We start from the raw sequence: 12,945 nt of genomic DNA, 5'->3' as shown, positions 1-12,945 counted from the left end.
AAAAACTGTCAAATTTGGCATAGGTAAAATAAAATGTGGATTATTTTTGATAATATTACCTAATGAATTATTTTTATGATAAAACACAAAAATGTAACCTGCGTTAATTGTAAAATTAAAGTGACACGTAATTTTCTACAGGGCATTTGTGTTTATATGGAAAACTGGAACCGAAAAGTTAATAAAGAATTGACTAATTGAAAAAAATTAAAAACTTAAAAACTAAGAAGACTATATTAATATTTTGGTCATTTTGGTAATATTGAAATAAAAACCAGAAATCAAATAGATTGAAATACCGAACTGAAAAACTTAAGTTCGATCCTTTTTCGGTTTGGTATGGTTTTTGAACACCTCTAAGTCCACATCGGTCATTTTTCACATTTGATGCTTTTACGAACATGAACGCTATAAGGTTTCAAATCAACAAGTTCATTGGACAGTTTAATTATGAATTTGTAAAATAGTTCACACTAAATAGTGTTGCAGTTTTGGTTACTACGTCGTTGCAGATGTTTATTTGACTGGAATCCCTTGATATCTCCTATAATTTCCCTTACAAAACTTAATTTATTAACATCAAAATTATCTAATTTCGCATTACTTAATTTATTAATATCAAAATCATCTAATTTTGTATTTAGTTTCTTATATAATTCTTTTTGTTAGATTCTCGTAATAAAAATCACCAAAAAGGACAAGCGAACAACATTTAAGCCAAATTTTGCACGTGGATTCAAAAATATAAAAAATTATATAGTTTAGCATTAGATTCTTGATGTGAGAAATCAAAAGGAAAGTGATAAATAAAATTGATTGGGTTGAGTTTGGAGACCTGTATTAATACTATTATTATTTACCCTTATTAAGTTTTATAGCATTAGGTTCATTTCCTAATACATGAAAAAGAGTAATGGTGGTGATAAAGGAGATAAACCTAGTAGGGATGGACACGGTTTGATTAACCGGTCCATAGCGTAATAAAATTAACTGAACCGAACCTATTTGTTTTTTAACCAATAGAACCAAAAACGGTCCAAACATGTTGGTTAACCGTATGAATGGTTAACCGCTAATTTCGGTTTTTGGTTTTTCAGTTAACGATTTTTAACTTGTTCTCAATGGTTAACCAAAAATCAACGGTTAACCATAATTTTTGCCCAATCCAATTTTTTAAATAATAGTCCTTGTTACAACTATAATTCATCACATCTTCTCGATCATCAATCATCACATCTTCTTGATCATCTGAAAATTAAAACAGCGCTTGAAGTACCATCAATTATTCCTGTGCTAGATATCTGAAAATTATGTAGAAAATGGCACATCATTAGCAGTCCGTCAATATCAATATATTTTTCATGCAGAACTCAGGCAATGGTTTTATACTCCATATTTTGGTGTCTTGTCTTATAAATTCTAGAACAAGTCTCATGTAGAGATAGCTCTCAATGTGAAATTATACATGTCTTTCCAAGTAAAACAAAGATGGGCCTTTTTTTCCATCTACTAATCAAGGAGCTCGTGCAGTTGTTGGGCATTAAACTGCAATTTAGTAGTGCTTATCATCCTCGAACGGATGGAAAGACAGACAGACAGAAAGGTTGAATCAATGCATGGAGAACTACCTCAGAAGCATGTGTTTCATTAGTGAGAAACACCAGCTACCACAGTTCTCTCAATCTATCAGGCTTTATTTGGCATCGCCCCTCACCTCCCATTGGTTCCAATGGTTACTTCACCGGTTGCCTCTGTTGAGGAACTCCTCAGTGCCAGAGAGGATATGAGCTCTTATTTAAAGGATTGCCTTGCCTCTTCCCAGAACCGCATGTAGCTGATAAAAAGAGAACTGGCAGGGAATATCAGGTGGGAGATACGGTGTTTCTCAAGCTTCAACCCTACCGACAGCTGACTGTGGCTATCCGGACCTCTCTAAAATTGTCTGCTAAATATTATAGTATGTTCCTAATTGAAGCACACATTGGTAAGGTTGCCTACAAACTCAAACTACCCCCCTAACTGCAAAATACACCTTGTATTTCACATCTTTCTACTTAAAAACGATGGATGGATGGATGGATGTTAGGTCCATTCATATAACCTATCAGATGAAATGTCTCCTAAGACTGCAAACAAAAAAGTATTCAAACTAGTAAAAATCTGTTATGTGAATTGAAAAGACAAAGTATAGCTGATACCTCTTGCAGAAATCACTTGCATATCGAGACCCGTTGTAGAAAATAAACCACATCAAGACGACCACCAAAATATCAGTAAGAATTTAAGAACTCAAATGCTCTAAATAAAAACAAGTAACAGCAAGCAAAGGGGAAAACCAAAACAACAGGATAATTTTCTCTGAGAAAAGCTGTATCATTTGTTTTTCTCCTCGAAATCTCTAAGAACCCAAGTGAAATTTCAAAATAAAATGAAAAAGGATACTGAAAAGGCAACGCTCCCACCAATCCAACATATAGAGACCAAAAGTGACATTATAGAGATAGATCTTGCGCTGGATCCAATTCATGGCTTTTTACCTACAATGGGTAAATAGCAGTGTCAGATTAAGAGGTAATGAAGAGGATCTAGTAGAAATTGGTAAATTACCGAGAAAACGCAAGAGGAAGAACAAGGAAGTAGAGAAAAATGGGGGATGGGATCTTAAACTCTGTTAACAGTCAAATGTCGAATTTCCAATTCAAGGATGTCTGCTTGGACAGATTGGAGGATTGACACGAGGCGGCTTGTGATCCAAATGGGTTTAACCTATGGTTTTCAAAATCGAATCGGTCAAATTTTTTTTTTGGAAAAGACAAATATTAATGAAAATTATTACTGTAATATTTTTTAGGGTAAAGTTCAAATAAAACCCATGTGGTTTCACTAATTTTCAGATAAAGAACTGTGGTTTACTTTTTGTCAAAACGATGATGGAGGTTTTTAACTTTAATAAAATAAGGACTTTTTCGATTGATACTATTAAAATCACATTTGACGATTTCAAAAATGACATATTTTAAGAACTACTAATATTCTAAGCAACTTTAATTCTTCAACTTTTTTATTTTGAGATTGTTTAGATGATGTTTGGTTTGGTAAAGAGAGAGAAAGTTCCAAAAAAGATGATTTTCGAAAATCGAAAATGTAGTTCCATAGAAAATATGACATTGAACAACTTTAATTCTTGAAAATTTTCATTTTCAGGTCGTTAAAGATGGTTTTAATAGCATTAATCCAAGTTTGAAACCTCAATCCTTGTTTTGACAAAAAGTAAACCACAGTCCTTTATCTGAAAATTAGTGAAACCACATGGGTTTTATTTGAACTTTGCCCTATTTTTTATATCAAATTAAAAAATTTAATATAATAAATGAGGAACAAAATTTAATGTATATATAAGTCAATTTCCTCCCTTATATAGCCTCTTCCTTAATCAGCGGTCGTCCTCTTCCGTTTTCTGACTGCCGATTTTCCATGCCATAAACTAAATAATTGTTGCTGCCCTTTGTTAAATTACAAGTCCAGAGGAAATTAGAGGAAATTTCTGTTTCTGAGTCCAAAAGGAGACAAGATAATCCAAAAGATTTGAACATTGATATGCAGGAGGACTCTTATGTGCAGTTGAGGCCATCAAGCGGTAATAGAGTATTTATACAGGTTAACAGTAATCAAGAGGCGGGTCCTGGTGGTCAGGCCCGCTCGGGGCTATGAGTACTTTAAGTTGGAACTGTCGAGGGGCAGGCAATCCTCGAACAGTTCGAATGCTGAAGGACCTAGTGTCCAAAACAAAGCCCGAGTTTGTGTTTCTAAGTGAAGTTAAATGTAGTCGTGCGAAAGTGGAGGATATAAAGAAGAAGTTAGGTTTTGATGGTGTCTTTTTTGTGGATCCTGTTAATTTTGGTGGGGGTCTTGCTCTCTTCTGGAATCAAAAAAATTCGGTTCAATTGCTCCGTTTCTCAAGGAATTTTATTGATGTTGTCATTACTCTACATGGTCAGGCACCGTGGCGTCTTACTGGATATTATGGTTATCCGGAACGGTCTCGTAGAAAAGATTCCTGGGAGTTATTGCATAATTTATCAACACTCTCATATCTCCTATGGGTTGTTATTGGGGACTTTAATGACATTCGGTCACAGGCTGAGAAATCTGGTGGGGTCAGACAAAATCCTGCCCTAATGCGAGGTTTCAACGCAGCTATTGAGGTATGTGGTCTCTCTGACATTAAATTGTTGGGTTATCCATTTACATGGGAAAGAGGTAGAGAGTCAGGTAATCTAATTGAAGAGAGAATCGATAGAGCCATGGCTAATACAGCATGGCACGATCGTTTCCCTGAGGCAAAGTTGTTCAATGAAGAAGTTATATGCTCTGATCACTCAGCTCTCTTTCTTGCTCCAAAGCAGAATAGTATGTACAAAAGACATTGTTTCAGGTTTGAAAACGCCTGGTTGTATGAGGCTGATTGCAGAGATAGGGTTACTGGTGGCTGGCAGGGAGATATAGATTTACCACTTCCGGATCGGTTAAAGCAGTGTGGCTCCTCTCTGTTACGGTGGGGTGATGAACTTAGGAACCAATTCAAACAGAAAATTGAAGAGTGTAAAGTGCAGATCCGCAGAACTAAGCGAAGAAATGATGTCGATTCGGTTCAGGCTTACAAATCAGCAAAGAGTGAACTAGAAACACTGTTGATTCAAAAGGACAGTTACTGGGGTCAGCGAGCTAAACAACTGTGGCTTAAAGGTGGGGACCAAAATTCGAAATTCTTTCATAAAGCTGCAACTGCGCGTAGAAAGAAGAATGTTCTTACTAGATTAAAGGGGTCAGATGGGGATTGGCGTGATTGGGAGGGAGGACTGGATCAGATTCTACTAAACTATTAGGGTAAATAATTTATTAGTCCCTTAGTTTTTACCTAACACACTGTTTAGTCCCCCTATTTTGAAAAACACATTTTAAGGTCCATATTTTTTGCCAATATTAACCTTGTGGTCCTTTTATCTATTTTTTTAGAATTTTAACCGAACATATCTTAGCTTTTAGGACAACCACACTACAATACAAGTTGACTATGCTACTCTGTTATTTTATATCTAGCTGTTTATGCTAAAATATAACGATTACAAGTCTAAAAAAACTAGATAAAAGGACCAAAGGGTTAATATTAGCAAAAGCTAGGGACCTTATAATGTGTTTTTCAAAATAGGGGGACTAAACAATGTGTTAGGTAAAAACTAAGGGACTAATAAATTATTTACCCAAACTATTATAATGATATCTTTGCAGCCAGCCCGTGTGTGACTGATCCTATTTTAGCTAATATTTCCTGTAAGTTAAATGTCGCAGATAATGATGAGTTATTAAGGCCGTTTGTCCCGGAGGAGGTTAAAGCTGCGATTTTTTCTATGCACCCGGACAAGAGTCCTGGGCCGGATGGTTTCAACCCAGGCTTCTACCAAAAATTCTGGGGTGTTGTTGGTCCAAAGGTAACTGCTTCGTGTCTTCATTGGCTTAATACTGGTATATTCCCTGCTGAAATTAATGAAACAACGCTGGTACTAATTCCAAAAAAATCCAATCCTGAATATGTGTATGATCTGCGTCCCATTGCTTTATGTAACGTGATTTACAAAATTCTTTCGAAAGTTCTGGCAAATAGGCTTAAACTGGTACTTCCTAGAATCATTTCAGAACAACAGAGTGCCTTTATCCCAGAAAGGATGATATCTGACAATGTGATGCTCGCTTTTGAGGTAAATCACTACCTTAATAGGAAAACACAAGGAAAAACAGGTTATGCTTCGTTAAAATTAGATATGGCTAAGGCTTATGATAGAGTGGAATGGAAATTTCTTGAGGAAATTATGTTAAAATTGGGTTTTGCCCCACAATGGATCCAGTTGATGATGCAATGTGTTTCTAAAGCAAAGTACAATATCATCAATGGATCTCATGAAGTTGGTCCTATTATTCCACAGAGAGGTCTAAGACAAGGAGATCCAATTTCACATATCTGTTCTTAATCTGTGCTGAAGGGCTATCTGCTTCATTATCTGCTCTGGAAGCAAGGGGTAGCATTCATGGATGTGCGGTTGCAGCACAGGCTCCAGCAATTACTCACTTGTTTTTTGCTGACGATAGTTACTTGTTTTTCAGGGCAAACTTGGAGGAATGCAATGCAATCAAACAATGTCTTCAACATTATGAGCAAGCTTCGGGGCAGAAAATAAATTTTTCTAAATCTTCCCTCCATTTCAGCAAGAATGTATCGACAGAGACTTGCTCACTTATTGGTGCCTGTCTGGGCATGAGTGTTGTTTCTAATCCGGGCAAATACCTTGGTCTACCATCGCTAATAGGTAGAAACAAAAGGGAAGTGTTCGAATACTTGGAGATTATGATCAGAAAACGAATCAACAGCTGGAAAGTCAGGTTTTTATCAAAGGCCGGGAAGGAAGTTCTTATCAAGTCAGTTACAGTCACTTCCTTCCTATGTTATGAGTATGTTTCTTGTTCCAAATACACTATGTGTAGATCTGGAAAAATTGCTTAATTCGTTCTGGTGGGGGTCAGACGAATGTAATGGGAAAAAGATTCATTGGAAGTCTTGGGAGAAGCTTTGTGAGCCTAAAAATCAAGGTGGCCTGGGCTTTAAAAATTTCCACAGATTCAACATTGCACTCTTAGCAAAGCAGGCCTGGCGTTTGTTGGTAAGACCATCCTCCCTGGTAGCTAAAGTTTTTAAGGCTCGTTACTTCCCACATTCTTCAATTCTCGAAGCTAAGGTAAGAGCTAATCCAAGTTATATTTGGCGTAGTATCCTTGCTGGTCTTCCACTGTTGAAATCACAAATTTGTATTCTTACCGGTTCAGGGGAGGAGGTGAATGTATGGACTGATCCTTGGCTACCTGATGAAGTCAATCCATATGTTGATAGTATTGCACCACCTGGTGATGAATCGATTACAGTGGCTATGTTGCGATCTGATAGGAATGGCGAGTGGGATCATTCGATTTTGCAAAATCTATTCTCCGTAAGGGATAGATTACTTATTTCTAAGACCACTCTTAGTCAGAGAGAGACAAGGGATCGATGGTGGTGGAGGTTAGAACGAAATGGGGCCTATTCAGTTAAAAGTGGCTATAGCTTCCTGCAAAATAATAGTGTTAATAGTCAAGAGGTTGTGATGGATAGGGTACTGAACAACATTTGGAGGATTAAAGTCCCTCCTAAAGTTCGACATCTGTTGTGGAGAGCAAGCACTCAGTGTTTGCCAACAAGATCCGAGCTAGTAAAGAAACGAATCAATATCCCTACGCTTTGCCCACGATGCAATATCCATGATGAAACTATCCTACATGCGTTAGTCACCTGTCCGGAAGCAAGACAGGTTTAGATACTGTCTAAGGTAGGAGATCTGAGCTCTCGGGTTAGTAGTTTCTGTGATTTTTGGGCTTTCATTATAAACTACCATGATAATATATCTGTTGAGATTGCTGCTACGTTATGCTGGGCAATTTGGAATGATAGAAATAGGCTGGTGTGGGAAGAGAATCGACAGCCTCCTGCTATTTCTTATAGTAATGCAACAGTGTTTCTGAACAGTTGGCAGCAGGCCCAAACACTGATTGCAGCGTCTGGTGGAGAAGCAGTTAGTTCGAAGTGGTTGTGCCCGGCACAAGATAGTTTGAAGCTCAATGTTGACGCTGCACTATTCCAGGATACATGTCATGCTGGTTTTGGTTTTGTGTTAAGGAATCATGAGGGGTGCTTCATAGCTGCTGGCAATGGTATGATCAATAACTGTCAGGACCCACTATTGGCTGAAGGAATGAGTTGTCGTGAAGCTCTTAGTTGGTTAAAGACGGAAGGTTTTACTAATGTTCATCTGGAAATGGATTCTCAGCTCTAGATTCTTGCAATTTCTGGAACTACAGAACTAGTTTCCCCTTTTGGCATTATTGTTGATGATTGTAAAGCTTTGATTTGCGAGCTAAATATTTTATCTGTTTCTTTCATTAGAAGGTCAGCGAATAAGATTGCTCATATGCTTGCAAGAGCGTCTAGTTCTGTGTCTGATCATGGGATATGGAAACATAATCCCCCCAGTTCATTTGTAATGACTTAAGTGCTGATATTGAATGATAAAAGTTTCTTTGATTTCAAAAAAAAAAAAAGTTGAACGTCTTCTATATTACGTTCTGAAATTTAGTGGCCATACATGGTAAAGTTCAGTGGCCATGGATGTAATTTACCCTTCACTGTCTTTGAGAAATGGTACACAGATTTAATTGGCACATATTGAAACTAAAGTAATGATCTTATTTTATGTTTACAGAATCATGGATCACCATTCATATTTATGTATTTATTGAAATTCAATATTCATCCTTTAAACATCATGTATATGTCCATGATTCGATCCAATTTTCTGGTGGAATTTCATCAAAATCCTTAGGAAGTCTGTCGTTTTAAAGTTCAAACTTCATTCAAAATTCATAATAAAAAATTACAGTCAATTATTCATGTGCAAATTATGTGGAATATCAATCTATTATTTATCACAATGGCAATCAAATTACAATCCAATTTAATTAAAATCCCTAAAATTAAAATCTCTAAAAATCCCTAAATATCACCAATTCAATTCAATTCACCAATTTAATCAAAATCCCTAAAACTAAAATCCCTAAAATCGTTAAATAATTAAAAACCGTAAATTAAAGATTTACCCTAAAATCAATTCAATAAACCTTAAAATCAAAACCCCTAAATATCATCAATTCAATTTAATCAACATCCTTAAAATAAAAACTCTAAAATCAAAACCTTAAATTAAAAACTTACCTCTCTGTCTCTCTCTTCTTCTGTCTCTTCCCCAACCGCCGGCAGCGATGACAGCGGAATTCCCCTCACCGGCTGTGACGGTCGGCAGCGGCAGCAAATCGATTTCCGCGTTCTCCCTCTCCCTCTCGCACAGAGCAGCAAATCGTTTTCTGGTTTTTTTTGGGTAAGAAATCGTTTTCTGGTTTGCAAATTATATTTGCTGCAAAGATCTTTTAATTAAATGGAGGGAAAAATAAGTAATTCCCCCAAAAAATTAAAACACCCTCTAATAACCTAAACGACGTCGTTTTTAATATAACCCTAAAAAAAGGCTTAATACATCAATTCACCCTTGAACTTGTGTAAACGGTTTGATTGCCCCCTGAACTTATATGGTGTCTCATTAGCCCTTTAAATTTGCTTAAATTGTTATGATTAAGCTCATAAATCTATAAAAACGTCATAAAAATATACAAAACAGAAATTTAATTTGTTTTAAAGGCTTAAAATCACGAATCATGCCTTTATTTTGTAAGTTTTGAACTTTTATACTGATTTACACAAATTGCAACATATATTACTTTAAACAAGTTTATGAGACAAATGGATCAATATAAGCAAGTTCAGGGAGCCAGTATGTCACTTTGAACAAATCTAGGTGGCCAATAGGTTATTTTAAGCAAGTTGAAAGGGCTAACGAGACACCATGTAAGTTTAGAAAGCCAATCAAGCTTTTTGGATAAATTGAAGGGGATTTGGATATTAAGCTAAAAAAAATTAAAATTACAGTTCCATTTTCCATCTTCTTCATCGCCATGGCTGTGGGGGGGGGGGGGGGGGGGCAGCCATGGCGGTTTCTATGAGAACCAGGGGCGAAGCACCCCTACTGTGAGGTTTTCAGGAGGATCGACCGACCTACCGTGATCCTTCTTGTCTTCGTCCCTAGAGAATAGTAATGTCCATATTATAAACTTGCAATCTCCAATTAACAGTATGATAGGAAGGCTCTGGCTTGACTACAGGAACCATAATGGCTTATGCTTTAGAATATAATGATGAGAAATGGATATGTTTATTTACTGATTTTCTTGTTGTTGGTGAAAATGATCAGCCAGGTCAGAATGGTGATAAGCCTAAGCCAATTGAGATCATTTGGAGTAACACACCCTTCCGATCATTCCACCTCACCTATTTCTAACAACTTTTTCATCAAAATAACTTTTCAAAAAATCATTTCTAATGATTAGTCATAATCACCATGTTTAATGGGTAACACACGTCATATATTATATTATTTTCTTTACTTTTAATCAATTAACCTATTTTGTAATAATAATAAAATTGATAATGAATTATTACTAATTGGATTAAAAAAATTAAAAGCATAATATAAATTTTTTTATCGTAATTTTAATCGGAGAATATAACATGAGGATTATATTGAAAATTACGTGAAATAGGTCGAATAAGAGAATTTTGAGAATGATAAGTATTTGAGCTCGAGATTTGAGAGTTTATATTTTCGTGTTTTGAGAATTTACAACGTAGAACAAATATAATTTATTAACAAAATAATTGATTGAATAATTATTAATTGAATAAATTGCGGGTTTGACGGTTCATGGGCCATGGGTGCTCACCCGTCCTTGTTCTGTCTCGTCCCAATTTCTATCAAAAAAAAATTATTAGTTGAATAAAACTATTAATGGAATAAAAGTTATTAATTAATAAAAATAATATTTGTTATCTATATAATTATTCAATTGAAACAATATTTGTTAAATGTGCATATATAGCAAATAAATTGATGGTTTGCATTCATATAAAAATATAAAAGGTTGATGGGTTGTATGAAAAAATTACCATTTGAGGAATATGTAAGAAACCATATGAAATCAAATTAATTCAGTTTCCTTGTCAAAAAAAAAAAAAAAATAAATAATTCAGTTGAGAGTAGTCAAAGCATTAAAAATAGTGGATTGCTTGCTAATACCGCTACTTTTTTACTGGTTGCCGCTTCCATTTGGACTTTTTTTTTATCATTCTCATAATTTTGATCAGAAACTGAAAATTCTCTCTAAAATCACAAACTCGAACAACAATAATTGAAATCATGAAAATAATTGATGCGTGACAACCCGAGAACCCTATAAATGGATGATTACGAGTCGGAACATTAAAATTTACGTTTTTTATCAAAAAAATCATGCATAGCAATTTGACGATTTTGCATTTTCTGTCACAAAAAATTGAATGCTTTCGTATTTTTCGTCATAAAAAAATTGATGATTTTGCTTTTTTTTTTTGTTTTTGACTAGGCGGATGCTCCACCTGCCTAGGCAAAAAAAATTTCTCTCAAAAACCCAAAATTTTAGTTTTGAAATTTATTTTATGAAAGGGTAAAATTGTCTCAAAAAATTTCTCTCATAAACCTGGACTTCAGTTAAGTTTTTATTTCTTTTTAAATAGAAAATACCCAACACTCTCCCTAGGTGAATCTGAACATTTAAATTAGGTTCTTTTATCTGTTTATTTTTTAAATAAAAAAATGCCTAACATGATGCTTCTCTTTTCCGAAATTAGAATCCTAATGGTAGTGCCTTGAAAATTTTAGATTTATGGTTATTAATTATGGGAGAAGGGTTAAATTTAATATTAATATTTTAAGGGAAATATAGATTTAATTTTAACGTATGAAATGATTTTTTTTTTTGACAAGAACGTATGAAATGATTTAAATTTAATCATAACGTTTAGCAATATCCATTTTAGCCATGTGTTACTAAAAATTTAAAAAGGTTGGTTTGACTATTATTTAATTATCACATCACGATAAACTGAAAAAGTTTCGTATATTTTTTTATCAGTTATAACTATATTAATAACAAAGTACATATTTTATACAGTTTGACAACAAAAAATGCAGGTGCCTTTTATGGTTACTTCCTTTAAAAACAAAGTAATCTTACTTTGTTTTAATAACGAATAGGATTACGATATGTGTCAAATTAATTTAGGATAAAACAAATTATATTAAAAGTTGACCTGTTATTACAGGTTACCACTGAATAAAGAAAAATTAAAGATACACAAGGTAGAATACAATTCTATCCACCAAACCACTTTACAAAAATTGACACTACTTTACGAAAAATCTATAAAACTTTTACAAATTTTCGTAACATTTGTATAATTTTATGTAAATTAATTATTTTTGTTAAATTATTAATGAAAAAATAATTTTAATTCTATCCACCGAACCACTTTACGAAAATTGACACTACTTTACGAAAAATCTATAAAACATTTACAAATTTCCGTAATATTTGTACAATTTTACGTAAATTAATTATTTTTTGTAAATTATTAATAAAACATAATTTTAATTCTATCCACCAAACTACTTTACGTAAATTGACAATACTTTACGAAAAATCTATAAAACCTTTACAAATTTCCGTAACATTTGTATATTTTTATGTAATTAATTATTATTTTTTAAATTATTAATAAAAAAATAATTTTAATTCTATCCACCAAACCACTTTACGAAAATTGACACTATTTTACGGAAAATCTATAAAACATTTACAAATTTCCGTAATATTATGTAAATTAATTATTTTATAATTTTAATTCTATCCACCAAACCACTTTACATAAATTGACAATACTTTACGGAAAATCTATAAAACCTTTACAAATTTCCGTAACCTTTGTATAATTTTATGTAAATTAATTATTTTTTGTTAAATTATTAATAAAAAAAATAATTTTAATTCTATCCACCAAACCACTTTACAAAAATTGACACTAATTTACAGAAAATCTATAAAACCTTTACAAATTTCCGTTATATATGTATAATTTTACGTAAATTAATTATTTTTGGTTAATTATTAATAAAGAATAATTTTAATTCTATCCACCAAACCACTTAATGTAAATTGACACTACTTTACGGAAAATCTATAAAACCTTTACAAATTTCCGTAAACTTTGTACAATTTATGTAAAGTAATAAATTTTTGGTAATTATTAATAAAAAATAATTTTAATTATATCCACCAAACCACTTTACGTAAATTGACACTATTTTACGGAAAATCTATAAA

General features: G+C 33.6%; 1 protein-coding gene and 1 long non-coding RNA gene across 5 annotated transcripts; one reads left to right on the top strand and one right to left on the bottom strand.

Annotated features, from left to right (window-relative positions):
- Nucleotides 1-925: 925 nt before the first annotated feature.
- On the bottom strand, nt 926-9,067 carry LOC136205868 (uncharacterized). Of its 2 annotated transcripts, XR_010676114.1 has the most exons (3): nt 8,852-9,067; nt 2,608-2,766; nt 926-2,537 (listed from the first exon to the last, which is right to left on the bottom strand). It is a non-coding gene; the product is annotated as an uncharacterized lncRNA (long non-coding RNA). The 2 variants fall into 2 exon arrangements; XR_010676113.1 differs by lacking the exon at nt 2,608-2,766.
- Nucleotides 2,859-8,681, top strand: LOC136205867 (uncharacterized). 3 transcript variants are annotated; one of them, XR_010676112.1, is made up of 3 exons: nt 2,859-4,746; nt 5,350-6,788; nt 6,877-8,681. XR_010676112.1 is itself a non-coding variant. In XM_065996700.1 (3 exons), exons 1-3 carry the CDS (start codon nt 3,708-3,710, stop codon nt 6,208-6,210), a joined length of 1,230 nt encoding a protein of 409 aa, XP_065852772.1. In that variant the 5' UTR covers nt 2,859-3,707; the 3' UTR covers nt 6,211-8,679. The 3 variants fall into 3 exon arrangements, 2 of the variants coding, with proteins under 2 accessions (XP_065852772.1, XP_065852771.1); XM_065996700.1 differs by having other exon boundaries at nt 5,350-5,489; nt 6,160-8,679; XM_065996699.1 differs by having other exon boundaries at nt 5,350-8,681.
- Nucleotides 9,068-12,945: the final 3,878 nt, after the last annotated feature.

Source organism: Euphorbia lathyris, chromosome 9 (genome assembly GCF_963576675.1).
Source record: "Euphorbia lathyris chromosome 9, ddEupLath1.1, whole genome shotgun sequence".
Taxonomy (NCBI): domain Eukaryota; kingdom Viridiplantae; phylum Streptophyta; class Magnoliopsida; order Malpighiales; family Euphorbiaceae; genus Euphorbia; species Euphorbia lathyris.
Note: the sequence above shows the minus strand (reverse complement) of the source record. Positions and strands in the feature narration are given on the sequence as shown.

What these genes read in the sequence shown, in the direction of transcription:
- LOC136205867 (XM_065996699.1), top strand. Translation starts at nt 3,708, where the DNA reads ATGAGTACTTTAAGTTGGAACTGTCGAGGGGCAGGCAATCCTCGAACA. An exon ending in TAAACAACTGTGGCTTAAAG is followed by an intron (nt 4,747 to 5,349) that starts GTGGGGACCAAA and finishes TAAATGTCGCAG; the next exon opens with ATAATGATGAGTTATTAAGG.